Source organism: Hyposmocoma kahamanoa, unplaced genomic scaffold (genome assembly GCF_003589595.1).
Source record: "Hyposmocoma kahamanoa isolate Upper Pololo Valley unplaced genomic scaffold, ASM358959v1 102, whole genome shotgun sequence".
Lineage (NCBI taxonomy): Eukaryota > Metazoa > Arthropoda > Insecta > Lepidoptera > Cosmopterigidae > Hyposmocoma > Hyposmocoma kahamanoa.
Window position 1 is genome coordinate 12,500,231 of NW_020653337.1, and position 18,314 is coordinate 12,518,544.

Here is an 18,314-nt window from a genome sequence, read left to right on the forward strand (position 1 = left end):
TACGGAAAGTGCGGGAAACTTCGTACGAGGCGGAAGAGCATCGAGTATAGGAGAGTTTTTCGTAAGGAAAAAAAATATTTTTGTTTTTTACTGTTTTTCATAATTTTTTTTCATTGATCAGTTGAGGCTACAGTTTGTAAATACTTGTTGTAGTTAGTTTATATAACTGTATTCTTTTAGTTTCTTCCTGTAATTCGGGTAAGTTTGTACATTTTTTTCACTTGATAGTCGTTGCATGAATGATTCTCCTGATTTAGACGCGGGGGGTTTGGGCTCAGGCGTGAATGCCCTTGTTTGCAAGTTATATCACTATTTCGGATAATGATTTGAACAACACTGTTACTGTTTCAACTGATGATCAGAGTGGTATGGACAAGGATACATCTAGTGTTTCCGCATCGATGGGTAAAGGGTCACTGAAACGACGTTATCAACCTAAAATTTGCAGATATTTATAAACGAAGGAAGAAGAAGGCCGATTCAATTGACAATAAAGATTCGTATTGTCTTTGCCATAATACTTCAATTGATCATAATGAGGAATCCCACACCCACAAATCGAGTGTCACTTCTTATCCACAAACCTTTGTTAAACTAATTACTGTTCAACCACCTGTATCAAATATCAAATACTCAACCAACAGTTTCTATAGAACCTCATAACAATCTTTTGGTCGAAAGGAATACCTTCCTACAGATGTGCAACCATGTGTTGTTCATGTACAAAGAATAGAATCTTCTCCAAATAGTGGAACTACTCTGCATCCAATGGCTTTTGGCTTTGTAAAGAAAAACATTATCCAAAACATTATTCTCGGCAGTGTTAAGCGAATAGGTAGAAATCGGTGCGCTGTGGCTTTCTCTACCCACAATACTGCCAATGATTTTATTACTAATAAAAATTAGCCAGAGTCTAATTTCAAAGCATTCATTGCCACTTTCAGTATTACCAGAATGGGTCTTATTCGTGGAATATCGTGGAATCATTAGGAATTGATTGGACCGTAGATGAAATTGAAGAAAATGTGTCTGTTCCAGTAGGTTGTGGAAAAGTTATAAAAGTGAGACGACTAAATGTTTTAAAACTATGGTTGAACGTAAAATTTCCGGACTCCCGAATAATGGTCGCTGGCGCAGAATCTGAAAGAGCTGTGGAATTTGCAAAATGCATAATAGATGTAGCAGATCAATTGTTTCCCATTAAGGATACTTCTTCGCCGAAGATTCCTTTTCCACCATGGTGGGATGTTCAATGTGTTGAAGCTGTATGTAGGAGGAAAATGGTAGAAATAGAGTATGTTCAAGATATGTCTGATGAAAACTTAAAAGTTTTACAAGATACCATCAAATCCATTTACGAATGACTCCGTGAGAAAAAACAACAAGCCTGGAAGACATTTTGTACATCACTATCTCCGAATATCTGCACATCATTAATTTGGCGTAACATAAAACGTTTCAGATCTGCATTCAATCATCAGCTATGTCACTACTCTTTCATCATCTATAGCAGACAACTTTTTAGACCGGTTGGCCCCCTTCTGTCCCTGAGGGAGAGCTATTGCTTTCTTCGAATGCTGTAACCAATTCAATTGATTCCTATTTAGATTCACCCTTCCATATTTCCGAGTTAAAAGGAGTTCTTTCATCCATCAAGGATTTTGCACCGGGAGAAGATAGTATACCATACGCCTTTGTATCACGTTTAAGTGAGCCTTCATTAGAATATTATTTAAATTTAATTAACAACATTATGCTGTTTGGTAACGTTCCACTTTCATGGAGATCTCAAGAACTTCTATTTTAAAACCTAACAAGCCCTCTGACGATGCAGCATCGTACATACCTATAGCTCCGTCGTCAGTATTATGCAGTATTAATTATATCATATATATTATTGAGAATAATCGAAAGTTGACTGACAGCCAGTTTGGATTTCGGAAGGGAAAAAGTACACTAGACAGTATCAATATCCTCACCACTGATATCCGAATAGCCTTCTCCTGGAATAAATGCGTTGTAGCAGCTTTTTTAGATATATCAGCTGCTTATGATAACGTCATAATCTCCATCCTTAAACGAAAACTTATGGAATTATGTGTTCCTTATACTCTGATTAACTTCATTATTAATCTTCTACCCGAAAGAATTATATCACTAATATCCCATGTTTCAAAAATTTCTCGCACTGGCTTACCCCAAGGTTCAGTCCTTAGTCCACTTCTATGTAACATTTACGTATATGATTTAGATCGTCTCTTAACGGTAATACTGTTAATATTTTACAATATGCAGATGACTTGTTGCTATACCTACTCTATAGATAAAGACTTATATAATTCCTTGAAACGAACATTCTGGTCCGGTTATTCTGGATATTGCCCTCAGAGTTATCGTTATTCTGATATTCACAGTATAGGAAATTCCCTAATTTGAGACCAGAATTTTGGTGTATGAATATACATAATACCCAGACCAAAATATTCGTTTCCTAAATTGGCCCAAATCGGGAATCGAACCCGGAACCTCCTCATCAAAAGCTGTGCCACCGAAAAGTACATCCCGTAATCTAAACCCGACCACGCGCTGCAGACCGAGTCCGACCTCACCGTAGGTTGGGTACAGGGCTCTTATATTATGAGTATATGTAGTTCAACGCAAGTATTAGCTTTTCTCGTACATAGTTGTATCTCGGTAATATAAATTAATAATAACTCTTGTTAATGGAATCTGTTGCATTGGTTCGCGGAAGTTCGCGCCATCCAAACACATTCGGACTAATCTTGAATTTCGTAGTCCACTACCTATTGTTAAGTTTCAAAGTTCGTATTAACTGATGGGCCAATGTGGTCATTGTCAGTAGTACTAAACGATGTTGCCCTTTCAATGCGATATTTGCACTTTCTCAATTTTGCTGTTAACACCTTGTTAAGACTGGGTCATGCGGGTCAGCTAAACTGGTTCATTACCCCGTCAAGAATCACAAAGCAGTAGCAGTAGAGCTCCCTGTGAAAGCGTTCGTCCAGGGAAGTTCTGCCACCTTACCTATTTCTGCAGCCAAGCAGTCATGTGAGCATTATTGCGTTCCGGTTTGGAAGGGTAAGGTTGCTTGTGAAATTACAGACACATGGGACTTGTCAACTTATGGTAGGTGACGGGGTCTCGGGGTCTCGGTGATTTAAAGCTCTGAGTAGCACTGCAACTGTTAGGGACAAGCGTGTAGCTTAGCATCGATCGGGCGCACGACTTGTTCGTCCCGTCACTTGATATTGTAAAAAAAAACATGAGCCTAACAACCGTTATTTATGTCCTTTACGCCTACTGGGCGTCTATTTTGAAATTTGTTCTTGTTGTGTTTGTACGACGTACTTTTTTCGAGTTATATTATAGTATAAACAAGGCAAACATATAAATATTCTAACAAAAGGTGCCCTTTTATTTAGTACAACTTTACTAGCAACCTTCCAAATTTGTGTGTGGGATTATCACGAAGTTAATTTTAGAGAAATTTCCTGTTTCTGCTCAAATTTGTTTTAAAAAGTTTGTAGGTCTACCTTGTGCCTCCTACACTTTTTTTTTTCATTTTATCCAGTTGGGGAAGCGGAGCCAACTTAGTTGCACGTATTACAGTTTTGTTGGTAAAACAGCACGTTTGGGTGTTAAATTGGTTGTTCAAAAATCGCAATCGCGTGCGCTATTTTAGTTATTTCATATTCATTGATGCCGGTGAGAGCATTATCTTGCTTAAGAATTTAAAAATCTGATATCATGTGAATTATGTTACAAATAGATTTCAGAAGTGTTAATAATTAATAATTTGAGCATATTAATTTCAGGTAGAAGATGGAATGGATCCTCCGAAGTCCACAGATGCACAGCACGTTTGCGAATCTTGGTTTCGTCCACCCAGATGGATATCACATAAACGAAAACTGCAATGGTTCGGTTATATTTTTTTAAATTATGTTAGTATTCTTAGATAACATTTTTGTATGCTCACGTTGTTTACTTTTGGTATTCCAGCGACTTTAGAAACTATACTTAGTAATATACTTACTGAGGACAAGTATTTACGGAATTACCGGAGAAGTATAAGTTTCGGGCAAAATATAAACAAAGATATTATACCTTTGTTACTTCACGCTAAGGAAGACAAAACAATAGAGTTGTTAGTAAAAATTTTAGAAAATTTAACTATACCTATTGAGTGTTTGCTTTCTGTAGACGTAATTTCAAAAACTGATTTTGGGAGGCACACCATGCTTGAAATGAATAATTTACTTACTTCTTCGAAATCGGCTTTCATGGACCAACGAGCTACCAAAGTCATAATCGGATTTTTAAAGAAAAACCTAGAAGGCGAAGAAAATGGGAGACTGTCTGAGGAACAGTGCTCGAACATCAGCAGTAGCCTGCTGCTACTCAGGAACATCCTGCACATCCCGGAGGAGATCACCGGCTTCGTCCCCAATTACAACAACGGTTCGGTTCACACGGTGCAAAACCAGATCCTTTGGAATATATTTAGTCAAAGTATTGATAAAATTCTTATTAAGCTGATGACTATTCCTGACGCGGTAAGTAACAGTTTGCAGTGTTGTTTCTGCACTTGTTTTAACGTGAGGTATGTTCCATTTTCCCTTTTTCAGTATTGTATTTAAATCTTAGTTATCATATCAATGTGTTATTTTAATTGACAATGTTTTATTGGAAATGTTATAAAAACCGAGATGTGTGTTTTGTATTTGTTTTTCATTTCAGACAAGTTGGGGGGTTACAATGGTTCAATTAATAGCGTTGCTATACAAAGACCAGCACGTTGTAACTCTACACAAACTATTGAATATGTGGCTCGAAACTTCCTTATCGGAAAGTTCGGAGGATAATGAAAGTAATACATCTCCGCCAAATAGAGGTTCGTTATTGATCACGCTTAAAGTTAATCTTTACATGTAATAGCACATTTGGGTATTTGTTTGAAACCACATTTTAGGTAGCGAAGATTCCTCACCTTTGCTGACGTCTGATCCCACTTCCGACTCATCAGACACTGGTGGTAGTGGAAAAAGTAATGACGACCTCAATTCTGTCAATGACAAATGGACCGGCTCGTCAGACAACAATTCCACAGAGACCCCACGAACTCACAACTTCCAGTCTCAACAGGATCCGCAGAAAGAAGATGAACCAGCAGAAATAACCGAGCTACTGGATAACGCAGACGTCGTAATGAAATCCGATAGCGTAAGCAACTACTTGTAGATATTTTTTGTGTTTATTAGTAGTAGTATAGTATATATAACTTATGTCGAAAATTCTATTTACAGGAAAATGGTCCAAGTAGTTCCGATACTGGACAGCAAGACATAAGTCCTACACGGTCGCCAAAAAGCGAAAAGCAGTCAGTATTATCCGAAGCTTCTGATTGTGGATACGGAACTTTGATCGAAACACAGGAATTTTTGTCGCCTTCGAGAGAAGAAGGCGAGTTATCATCACAGAAACCGGTTCGTCAGAAGCCTCATAATCCTATACAGAGAGGCAATAATAATAAAGTACGCGCTAGTGTTACTATACAAGATAGAAAGCGGAAAAAAATTGTGAAAAGAGGAAAAGCAAATATGTAAGTTACACTTCGGTGCTTATTCGTCGAAAGTTTACTTACAGTCGAGGCAAAAAATGTGTAATTATTAATAATAATTTTTACATTTCAGCATCAATGTACAAGGGATATCGCATAAAACACCAACTGATGATGACATATCGAATGTCTTAAAGGAATTTACTGTTGATTTCCTTCTGAAGGGGTATAACTCGTTGGTTCAAACGTTACATAACCAAATACTCTCAAATCCGGAGCTGGAAATTGATACCTCGCATTTTTTTTGGCTTGTGACGTACTTTTTGAAATTTGCTACTCAAATAGAACTGGACTTAGAACACGTATGTTCAGTATTGTCCTACGACATAGTATCATATTTAACCGCGGAAGGTGTTAACTTGTGCGAACAGTTTGAGTTGGCCATCAAGCTCGACGGGAATGATCTCAAGCCAAGCATAAGGAGACTTCATCTCGTGAGTTTTATTATAAAGTTTTATATCTTTATTTTTGTTTGGAATGGCAAATAAGACGATAGATATCAGGTATAATAATATGTATTCATCAGAACAGAAATTAAACAACCACACATTTTAGAACATGACAATGCATATCATCGTACAGTTATTGACATATATAAACAAACTAAGCGGCTAGTATAAATCTATACGTATAGAACCTCAACACGCCCCCTTAGATTTATACGGCAACAGTAATCAATAATATAAAATTAACAACACTGCAAGTATGGCATATCAAATCAAGTTATATTTAACATTTGCCTGAATTTAAGGAATTTAATGTTTCCTAACGATTTAGTGAGAATGTCTGCAACATTATTCCGAATTAACTTTAACAATATCAATAGTTCCATTCTTAACATTCTCATGAACATAATGGTAATGTATTTCAATATGCTTTGAGTTCTTCGTGAAATTACCATACCTAGCAATAGCTACAGCACCGGAATTATCTTCATAAATGTTTACAGGAGCATCGAAAGTTATAAAAACATCACCAAATACACTACGTAATAAGCTTATTTCAGTTACGGCTTCTGACAACGCTACATATTCAGCAAACTTCGAGCATAAAGTCCGCGTCCGCGGTTTCCGTTCCAACAGTCTCTTTGTAAAACATGTTCGCTTATTCTCCGATACCACTTTGAATAAGTACGATGTACTCGGCATTTCTTCGTTTGCATTTTGGATTTTCTTCATTCTTATTTTACTTTTTAAAAATAAAAAAAAAATATCTTTTTCTGGTAAAACATCTATTAAATCGCCAATGTAACTGTAATTTCCGGGCAACGCTTTTAACATATAGTTTAATTTTTCACTTTCCGATATCATGGCGCTGGCCTTTTTTAAATTGTTGACAGATCGTCCGAATTCTTCGAAAAAAATATTAACATCCGAATATTTTGCTAGCTTTATATGTTCTAAATTATTTCTGCATACAATTTGTAACGCTATAGATTGCTTTAAATACATTTCGTCAAATTTTAAAATAATTTTGTATGCTGACTCTAACTCGCTGATATGTTCCAACTGTTGATTGGTAATTGCGCTGTATGTATAATTTGTAGCTATCACATCTATTTCATCTTACTGAGTGGCGTCATCTTTTTCCGTTTTTATTCTAATAACTACTTCCTTACATTTCTTAAATTGAAGAAATTTCAATAGTCGAATTTTCCAATTGGCATAATCCGTTCCGTTAAAAATTGGTATTACGATATTATTACTCATTTTAGTTAGGTACTTGTTTTTCACTTCTTGTTCAAAAGCTCTGCTACCATGTTTGGAATGGCGTAGAGTATAGATATCAGTTATAATAATATATATTCACCAGAACAGAAATTAAACAACCACATATTTTAGAAGATGACAATTCATATCATCGTACAGCTATTGACAAATATAAACAAACTAAGCGGCCAGTATAAATGTATAGGTATAGAACCTCAACAATTTTAATTTATGAGGGGCGCGTGTACGATTTTCATTTTTCTACGGTAGGCAACTATGATACAAAATGTTTACTTATCTTAATAGGTAGTATACATTAATTATGAATTCTTAATGCAGGATAATTATATAACATAATCTATGCTGTCAGTCATAGACAACATTAAACCGATTTTTCCTTGATTACCATTGGCATTGGCATATGCAAGTGTAGAAGTGGAACCATGTGGTAAATATACTGTGTAAACCTTTGTATAGCGTCAGAGCAATTTAGAGCCATATTGAAATAGCCACAAGGCGACTTCTAAAAACCTTAACAAAACAAACAAAATTATTAACAACAGTTTAAAATTAATGCATGTAGGTATGTACTTCAACACATTTGTTTTAATAACGTCATATGGGCGTGCACACAAGAATTTAATTAATAAGTCAATCCGTAATTGAAACGCAGTGGTAGTTATACATATGGATCAATTTTAATGATAATACTTGTAAAATGTAACAATATGTCAAAATAATAATAATAATAATAGTTTGAATAATGCCAAAATAAATATATAAATCGTCGCCTTACTTTCTCACACTCGTATCTAAAAGCACAAAGTTACTGAAATGCAAAAATTGGATTTTTAATTGGATTAAATTTTGCAGGCTGATTTCACACAACATTTCCTTCATATTCACACACTGACTTTTACCTATTCTTAAAGTAATGCATCTAAATTAACACCCTTGATAAGAAATTTAAAATAAATAGAAAGTTTTGCCATCTCCTGAATAATTACTCTATAAGATACGAGATTGAGAAAGTAAGGCATCGAAATGTCTAAAATTAGACAACGAAGTCGGGGATTTGCTATTTATTTATTATTTTACAAGTAAAGTAATAAATGCCCGATGCCACAACGATTAATTTTTACTAAGCTCTAAGATTTTTATTATACGAAAAACAAATCAATTCTAAAGAAATTTATTACTGCATTAATTTATACTGTATTTTTGGGTTAAACCACTAAATTGGCGACACCAAGCTTATAGCGGCTATCCGTACTATTCCGCTCTATTCGCTTGATGTTACTTTAACGTAGTGATGAGTGAAGCATTTATTACCTTTGCCACGTGCAGGCACTGTGACGTTGCACATAACTTGTTTGACGCTGACGTAGTTTCATTCTAGAGAACACTCACGTGTCGATACATGCTGGATATTATTATTCGTTTATGTACTTTACATTTCGCATCGGGGGTTTCTCGTTTAAACACATGTTTGCCATGCATATTCGTATTTTTTTAATAGTAAGACAAATGTATTGGAGTTCAATACCTTTCGCATGGAATATAAATTGTTGAAATTGTAATCGATTCACTTTTAATATGATACTTCAGCGAGTAAGATATGTGGTTATACTGGTTTTTAATAAGTATTCATCTATTAGAGATGTTTTTATATTCAAATATTTTATTACTCATACATATTGGCTAGCAAAACAAAAAAGAAAGAAAATTTCAACTTAATAGAATCGAAAATTTAATTTAAAACAGGATGTATATATAATTTGAAATAGTGGTGAAAACCTAAAACATCTACCCTGAAAAAGTTTTCGAAATGGTGCTTACGCTCTTTCTACAAAACACTGACGATATTTAACTTAAAGGATTATTAAATATCTTAATTACTTATACAAACATGTCCATTAAGAAAATGAAGAAAGAAATATTTATTCGTCTATTTACAATCGCAATAAGGAATTTAAAATTATTTTAAGGGTAACTAAACGCGTATTTGACCTCCATCTCACCTGATGGAAAGTGACGATGAGATGAGGTCGACGATGGAGCATGCATACTTATATAATACCTATTCACTTACGCCTTGAAAAGGCTCAAATTCCAGGCCAGGCCGGGGAATTCCGCTACGCTGCCGTACGCCGTATAATATGGAAACGTAACGCTTCGTACGAATTTTAGGTATATCGAAATGGGTTATTCGAAGTTGGGAAAGTTACTAAAAATCGTATGGTTTCAAAAGACGCATACGACATACGCATTTTGCGTGACGTTATATCGTTTACATTGAATACACGCATTGATACATTCACAGTATTTAGCTATCTTTACATACGTTGTTTTTTAAGGTCGTCACTGCCGTAAGGGAGTTTGTACAAGCAATCGAGCTGTACAAAAAGATGAACGTGTGTAGCGAAGATGAAGGCGCGCTCGTTAAGCTACAGATTAAAATGTGCGAAGCAGACGAGTTGAGATCACTTTTGATACTTCTGTTGCGCCATTATAATCCTAAATATCACACTAAACAGTATCTTCAAGTGAGTATTCACCATTACATTAAATTCGTAGTCAAGACACTGTTACTTCCTTTGTTACAACAAATTAAACAACTGGAGATTAACTTAAAAAGTTACTGCTGCTATAATTGCTATGCTGTGCTGCCCGCCCTTGCTGTGGTATCACTATTGAGTGCATTTTTTCAAAACGTTTATTCCACTTATTAATTAACCAATTTTGAGCATGATAATATTTATAATTCTTCGCATTAATGTCAAATAACTTTATCTACATGGATACATCCATGGAGATAGCGTTGTTTAGAATTAAAGCGACGTATTAATCTATAAAATTATTTACTTGCAGGATCTTGTGGTAACAAATCACATTCTATTAATATTTTTGGACAGCGTCATGAAACTCTCAGATTATAAGGGCCCCAATTACATGATTGATCACATAAAACAGTAAGTTTAAGCGACTTATTACTCTTCCGGATTTGTAGTTTAAAAACTATTAAGTATTAATATTATTGCCGGCCGTTTCCAAAGTAAAAAGCCGTCATTCATGTACCAACCCTATTTACGTCACCATAGACGTAATTTGCGGAAGTGTTTTATTTATACATTGGTTTCCGCCAAACCGTATTTTCCTTTATTATATTTCTATTTATAATTTGTTAGATTAACATAACTTATTTTATTGAGCTTTCGCGACATACATACAGTTTATTTAGTAGCACTTGAGTTTCTTGTGAAAGAGTTCGTCCAGGGAAGTACTGCCACCTTACTTATTTCTACCGCCAAACAGTATGTGAGCATTATTGCTTTCTGGTTTTGACGGGTAAGGGTGCTGGTGAAATTATAGGCACATGGGACTTGTCAACTTATGTCTCAGGGGGAGGGGAGCAGTGGCCATGCCCCTCAGATCATTGTAATTTAAAGCTCTGAGTGGCACTGACCTGTTATGCGCAGGCATGCAGCTCACCAGCAGGCGCACGACATGTTCGTGTCATTACTATGTATTATAAAAAAAAACAGCTTTATATAAGTAAATATATGATGAATAAAAACTTTTTATAGGTTCGCAACGGCAGATATAATGTATCAATACGGCCTTCTCTTAGAGGACTACCCTAGTAACGGCGAGTTCGTCAACGACTGCATTTTTACGTTGATGCATCATGTAGGAGGCGAACTTGACAGCCTAAGCACATTGTTTCAACCGACGATCCTCACAACGTTCACGTCCATTTGGAAATCGGAATTTGAAATATGTGATGTGAGTAATGAAAGTGGTATTATCGGTACAAGCCACTGTGTTTTGTGTAAATCAAAATTTCTCGACGGCCGATGACGCTACTGCATTGAGTATTTGTATGCATTTGCTTGGTGGTAAAATATTTAGGTCTATTAAAAAAGAATTGATAAAGGCTCTCTTTTTGATTTTCCTTTCGAAAATAATCTTTGTATCCTGTGTTTTTCAACTACGTGCAGCAGTTGCTATAAAAATCCCGAAAAGTAATTAATTCTTTGTTTTCACGTCAAATGATAAACGTAGAATAAAATAATAGTAACTAATTTACTTGGTTCCGTTCCGTAAGTGTGGTTAAAATCAGCCACCAGGCTGAGAAAAAGATAGAAAAACCCATTGACTTACAATTATAGAAAAACCAGATAATAATAATGTGCCAGACAACCACACCAATTACCTGATCTCAAACTTGGGAATTCCCTATACTAGATATGCATAATACAGCAACGGAATTTACTCCGGGGCACTACCCAAAGCACTAGAAACAATTTAGAAAAGTTCATTTCTCAAAATGTTGGTCCTACCGGATCCTGCTCATCCAGCGTTCACTGTGCAAACCATTGGGCCAACAAGGTGGTTAATTTTATTATTGTGATATGGTTTTGTGGAATTTGTAACATTATTGCTCTATTTTTAGGATTGGTCGGATCTCATACAGTACGTCATAAACACGTTCGTGAAGAAGCCCCACATATCAAGAAGTTCAGCTACTTTCCACTTAGTTGCGGATAAAATTGTTGACGATAAACTGTTACATAATCTTAGACAAGGGGACAAACTCAAGAACAGTGAACCTCCAGTTGAAACCGAGAAAAAACAGCTTCCGGTTTCTACTACAAGTAACTTATCTCAAGACAAGTAAGGCAACATTAGCTGTAATTAAAGCATTATAAGCATATGCAAAAATTCTTAAAGAAAAGAAAAGAATTAAAAAAAAAAGAATTTTTGTTTCAAACCAGTTTACGTAATATATTTGTTTGATTTTGATATAATTCAAAACTTAGTTTTTTCATGAGTCACGGAACCACCTGTAAAAGGCTCGAAACGATGGTTTAAAGTTTTGATTAGTAAAAGGCTCGAAACGATGGTTTAAAGTTTTGATTAGTATACGGTGTGAAAACACGAGTCCTAATAATTTACACGATGAAAAAAAAAACACAAACTTCGAAATGTTACAAGAAAACCGTACAAAAATAAAACTGTATTCAATAGGTACTTTACATATACCAATATTTTTTTTTATATCAGCTGAACCATAGATTTAGTACATCCACTAAATCTAGTAGCTGAACAGAATAGATTCATATGGCTTTAATTTCGTTTGTAAAAAAATAAATTTTGAAATAAAGCCAGTGTCTCTGCCGCACGGCACGCGCAACAGAACCGATCCAGTACGGGAAAAATTTGAATTCGAGCTGAGGTAGTACCGACTCTCAGGGCCGTATTCCAGAACTCTACTCAATGCTCAAGTCAGGATCTGAGTATGATTTCAAGCACTGGAAATACGACCCTAATGGACTTGAGTATGATTTCGAGTGCTTTAAACCATACTCAAATCCTGACTTGAGCATTGAGTAGAGTTCTAGAAGACGACCCTTAGGATCGTATTCCAGAACTCTACTCAATACTCAAGTCAGGACTTGAGTAACGCAGTGAGCACTGAAAATCATACTCAAGTCCTTGCCATTATGGTCGTATTTCCAGTGCTTGAAATCATACTCAAGTCTGCTCAAATCCTGACTTGAGCATTGAGTAGAGTTCTGGAATACGACCCTTAATTTCAATTGGTCACACCCAGAAGTGCCTTAGAAGTAGTCAGACGTTTTTATTTTTTATTATGCTAAACTTATACACACAAAAATTGTGTAACTTTGAACACTTTTCTCAGATCAATATCACATAGCACTAGACGTGGCACACAGACTGTTTCTGTCTCTGCTAATTGGATTCAAAACTGTACTTACAAATATTACGAAAATGTGTGCCGACTTAGTATAACAAATTTTGGGCAATTAACACACTATATTGATTTTATTTATGCAAAGCTGGGACTTCGTGTGTATCCTTTAAACCTGGATATATTTAACGGTCTTAACTTGGATTCTGATCATGTGTATCTTAATTACAGGTGGACAGACGAAGAGGTCTCTTCATTAACCTGGATTTATGTGCAATGTAGTTCGTCTCCAGATTCGGTTGGTGAAGTCATTAGGATGTTTAAAGAAGACGGTATTATTAAGACCAGAGAATCCGTGCTTTCAGAACTTTTTAAGCAGAATTTGATAAATAAAGAGGAATTCGAATCGGCGTCTAGCGAAATCGGCAAAAAGATTTCTGAAACAGTACAATTTCCTAAAGAAACAGGGCGAGATGAGATCGGGAAACTGTGTGAACAGTTTGTCAGAGATGGAAAATCGAGCTTCTTAGATTGGGTCCAAAGAGTATTATTAGAAACGTGTTACGCCAAAATTTACCATGACAAAATCACAAAAGCCTGTCTAGACCCTGATGTCGACACACCGTTGAAAAATGAAATAAAAATTATGAACTTTGAAATGTTTAAAAAGAAGGAGATCGACGCACCTATTCCATCTCCAGTTTTTTATCATTCTTTACGTAAGTGAACAAATTAATGAACTCATATTCTTTATTCTGCAAAAAACTTATTTTATTCTTCTTCTTTTAAATGTTATGGCCCCATCGAAATAATTAATGATTTTGCCAATGTCAAGTAAAAATAACTATGTACGGTAGTTTAGTATTATTATAAAAATTATACAAAAAAAATGGCGATTTCGCTAATGTCCTGTGAGATATCATTCTTCTTTTATTCAAATTCACTTAAAAATTATTTGATAGGTATAAATGATTAAACTCTATGTGTCTATTTCATTTTGAATTACCATAAACACCTATTGTCTGTCGAGCAATAAAATCGACATATAGAAGGTGCACACGAATTGTGTGACTTTATTTAGGTAGGTACTAATTTCTGTAAACTGACGGAGTTTTTGGGAGGTCGGTGCCTTATGGCGTCGTCCGCCATATTTTTTATATTATTTTTACAAAAATACCGTGCATAGTCATTTTTATTATTAATATATATATATATATATTATATATCGATTATTTTTTGGGACCACAACATTTAAAAGAAAAAGGAGATGTAAACTGACGTTTACATTGTGAGCAGCTATATTTTACGTTAATTATTCCCTTTTACAGTTTACCAACAGTCTATACCACTGGTCCCGTGGAACACCGAACAAGCGTCTATGTGTAAAGACCTGAAATTCTTGCAGCTTCTGCATAAACTTGGATTCCATATGCCCGTGGACACGGGAAAAGTTTTCATTCGCATACCACACTATTGGACTGCTACCCAACTATTTGAAATGGCTGGCAAAATATTTCCGGTTGATCATTGTAAGTGTTTTATTTACTTTTATTTTTCTGATCCTTTTTGGCGATATACATATTTATTTTATATTTTTATTGTATATGTGATCTGTCGACTGCCATAGGATTCAATTTTGTATAGGTAATTGTTTTTCGAAATTTGATCAAAAACGACAGTCCAAATACCCCGTCTCCTTTAAATAGAAAATTTGCTGTAATTCAATACAAAGCAAAATTCTTTATTGAACACTAAAATAGATACCAATACAATACAATAATTAAAATATAAAGAAATAAGCGGTGGTAATTGTACCATTGGGGCAGTCTTATCGCTTTAAGCGATTCCTGCCAGACAACCTTTGGATAGAAGTAATTATAACTTATATGAACACGGCGGCGGTGTATGAAGATTTAGTAATAGATAGATAGGAAGTCAATAATTGATTACATAAATGTACATATAATAAATAATAAATCTAATACATAATAAATCTATTACATAATATATATATGAATATGATAAACTATTATAATATTTATTAAAAAAAAAATAAAGTAAAGAAAAAGTAATACATTCTTTTATAGCTATTAGATAATATATTCTTTTATAAATTGATGCTTGTATCAAGACATAATACTATTATGTTGAATATAACATAGCGATATGTCAAAGCTTAATAAAAAATTCTAGTTTACTTAAAAACTTATTTTAGTGACACTTTATTCTTTAGGTAGGTTCGTTGATATTAGTGTCGTTCTTTGAGATACTTGTAGCGTTTTACAGTCAGCAGTTTTTTCTTGTTGCGAAAGTATTTACTCCCTTACTATGCGACTGATGGTGTATATTTTTTTTGTGTATTGTGTTGGCATAATCATATAAAAACAAATACTACATTTACTTTCTATATTGAACGTACTATGTACTTCAAGTACAAAGGCTTATTTAATTTTTCTTTCGTTTACAGCTAAACTCAAGTTCTCGATAAGCGATTTATCTGGAAGCAGCTGTGATAGCGCATCACAGCCGACTGAATCACCGCTCTTTAATGCGCAAGACATTCCAATGATACCTCCACCTGAGAATCTATACCAGATACAAAAGCAATTACACCTCGCTAAAATGGTCAATTTTACGCCTATGTAAGGTCCTTGTATGCGTTGGTACATATTCCGTGGGATGTGATCAATTGATTATGAACATTACTAAGAGTCACATAATTTTCAGGCCTGGTACCTCATTTAATTCTAAAGGTGGCGAAAGAGATACACAAAATTGGCTAGACTTAATCCGAAAGTCAGAGGAGCATAAATTATTGAATAATTTAGGAAGGTACGTGTTGGAAAGGTTGTATGCGTCATGTCTCAAAAAAATTCATTTTCAATTCGGGATAGGCAATTACTATAACGTTTTGTTTTTAAATTATTTCTGTAACTCAGTTTCATTCGTTATTTGATTGACAATTGGTCTTCTTGACTAACAAAGTTGGCTAATGAGATTTTTTCAGACAAGCGTGGTCGTCGACGACGTCGATTTCCTTCAAGCGAGACTGGTATATTGCAATAGATATTAGTGGTATTTACGAGAGAATTCAGACAGAGTTATTTACGCTATGCGTGATTTTCTTTTCTTATAGCACAATATTAAACAAGGATGAAGACACGGACAGTGGTATGCAAAGCCGGTCTACGGACGGAGAGGTTCCTCCACTGATTGTGCCGCCTATCATACCTGGTATCGTGCCACCGATCATGACGGTTATAGATGTAAAGACAGACTCGATCTTCAACGTGCAAATACAAGATTCGGAGTATTGCAATAATAGGTACGTACTTACAATATACCACTCGTATATAGCATACAGAGTAATGAATTAAGAATAATTGAAAGCTATTAATTTTTAGTGTATCTTTTCCGATATTAGCCCAAAATAATCAAAATTCAGAAGAACATCTATTCACACGCCCTTTACAAGAAACTACACAAAAATAACAATATTTTGTTATAGTGTATGCGAAACGGCATCTGTAGCATCCGATCTAACACGGATGTACGTATCGGACGAGGAGGACAAACCAGAGATGCTCATAATCTCTTCGCCTGTAGAAGACTTTGATCACCACTGCATGGACACGACGGATGTCCCTCAAGACGACATAGAATGCGATGCGATCGAGGAACATGCAGATATCTTCAGCAGTAAAGCGGAGAAACGCCCACGGGTACATTTCTCGCCTCCCCCGCGGCTTAAAATTAAAAGCGTGCTTAGAACTCCGCCCTAAAAGCATCCCGCGACCTCGCTGTAGGTCCAGCGCAGGCGTAAACTTGAACTGGTTGTTGCCTTGATTTGTGGAATCAACCGGTCCACCAATAAGGTAACGCTGCGGGTCCCGCTTCTCGCAGCGGACTCCCTGGTACCTGCATGACATTTTATTTATATTATTTATGTTAGCTAATAATGTTAAGCGTAATAAGGGAAAAGGATATTCGTACGACCAATTAAATATTATCGATCAATAATATGAAATATGTGGTAGCCTAATGGTTTCACTTACCGCCTTCTGAGCTTTGCGGAATTTATGAGCAAAATTTAATTTGAAATTTATCATGAGTTTGTCGGTGAAGGAAAATATCGTGATGACACTTGCACGTCGAAGAAGGTTCACAACGCTCGGAGACCCTTGCCCAGCAGTGAGACGTATAAATGGATTGATGATGACGAATATGAAATATGTACTAAGTAGTAAAGATTAACTCCTATCTATACGAAGATCTCTTAATTAAAGTACTCAACTATAATTAATACTAAAATTATTTACTTACAAACACTAGCTAGATAGTTTCATGTTCTCTGCCTACACCAGTGTGAGACGGTCATGATAGTATCTACGTACAAACAAATGCCTATTATATGCCTATTATGATCATTTTTCTGCAGAGGGACCTGGAATACTGCATGATGACTGGAGATTGTACGTACTTCCTGAATTGACTTTGTAAATGCAAAATTATTTCTTTAGATGGATTGCAGACACACATAAGTTGCCATTTTTTTTTTCTATTTGCAACTGACATGCAGTAAATTGTGTAGGTTATGAAGACGCGATTTGCCGTGTACACAATATGTCGTAACGGAATAAAATTGTCTTTTAGGCTTACTTATTACTATTTCTAACCATCGGTGCATATTATAAATTATTAACATAGAAAAATTCAATTATTCATGATTAAAAACGACCCAAAGAATTGCTCTTGTCTTTTACAATTTACATAGGAGTTTGGCAATTGAACCTACGGAATGGATGTCCATATAAGCAATTAAATATTACTTATATAAATTAATTTTGAAAGCAATATGTAGGTTATGCAATAGGTACTTTAGGTATTTAGGCTATCATATTAGTAGATTGCTGTGACATTTCATCTAAATAATGTTACCTAATCACATTGCCCAATCAGTATCATGGTACCAGACATGCAATTATTATCTAAATTTATCGAAGTTTTTTATTATTGTTATTTTTGTTACTGAATTATTTAATGCGTAATGTTTAATTAACCTGAATAGCTTTTGAAAAAGTATATTCCAACTGTATCTCGGTCACCTATCACAGCGATCACGTAACCATAAAAAAGATACCGCAATATGTAAGTAAATGTAATGGACGGATACAATATTGAATGATGTTTTTGTATGCTATTCTTGGCAATTTAGATATAAGTTGTAGAATAGTAATAGAATAATTAT

General features: G+C 35.1%; 1 protein-coding gene across 1 annotated transcript; it reads left to right on the forward strand.

Annotated features, from left to right (window-relative positions):
- Nucleotides 1–3,836: 3,836 nt before the first annotated feature.
- Nucleotides 3,837–18,206, forward strand: LOC113237606 (protein timeless). The gene is made up of 16 exons (XM_026474187.1): nucleotides 3,837–3,940; nucleotides 4,024–4,577; nucleotides 4,762–4,915; nucleotides 4,994–5,244; nucleotides 5,328–5,623; nucleotides 5,715–6,075; nucleotides 9,708–9,896; nucleotides 10,222–10,322; nucleotides 10,938–11,136; nucleotides 11,807–12,027; nucleotides 13,298–13,785; nucleotides 14,395–14,595; nucleotides 15,534–15,708; nucleotides 15,794–15,898; nucleotides 16,203–16,391; nucleotides 16,575–18,206. The coding sequence occupies exons 1-16, from the start codon at nucleotides 3,844–3,846 to the stop codon at nucleotides 16,846–16,848; spliced, it is 3,855 nt and encodes a 1,284-aa protein (XP_026329972.1). The 5' UTR covers nucleotides 3,837–3,843; the 3' UTR covers nucleotides 16,849–18,206.
- The last annotated feature ends 108 nt before the right edge of the window (nucleotides 18,207–18,314 follow it).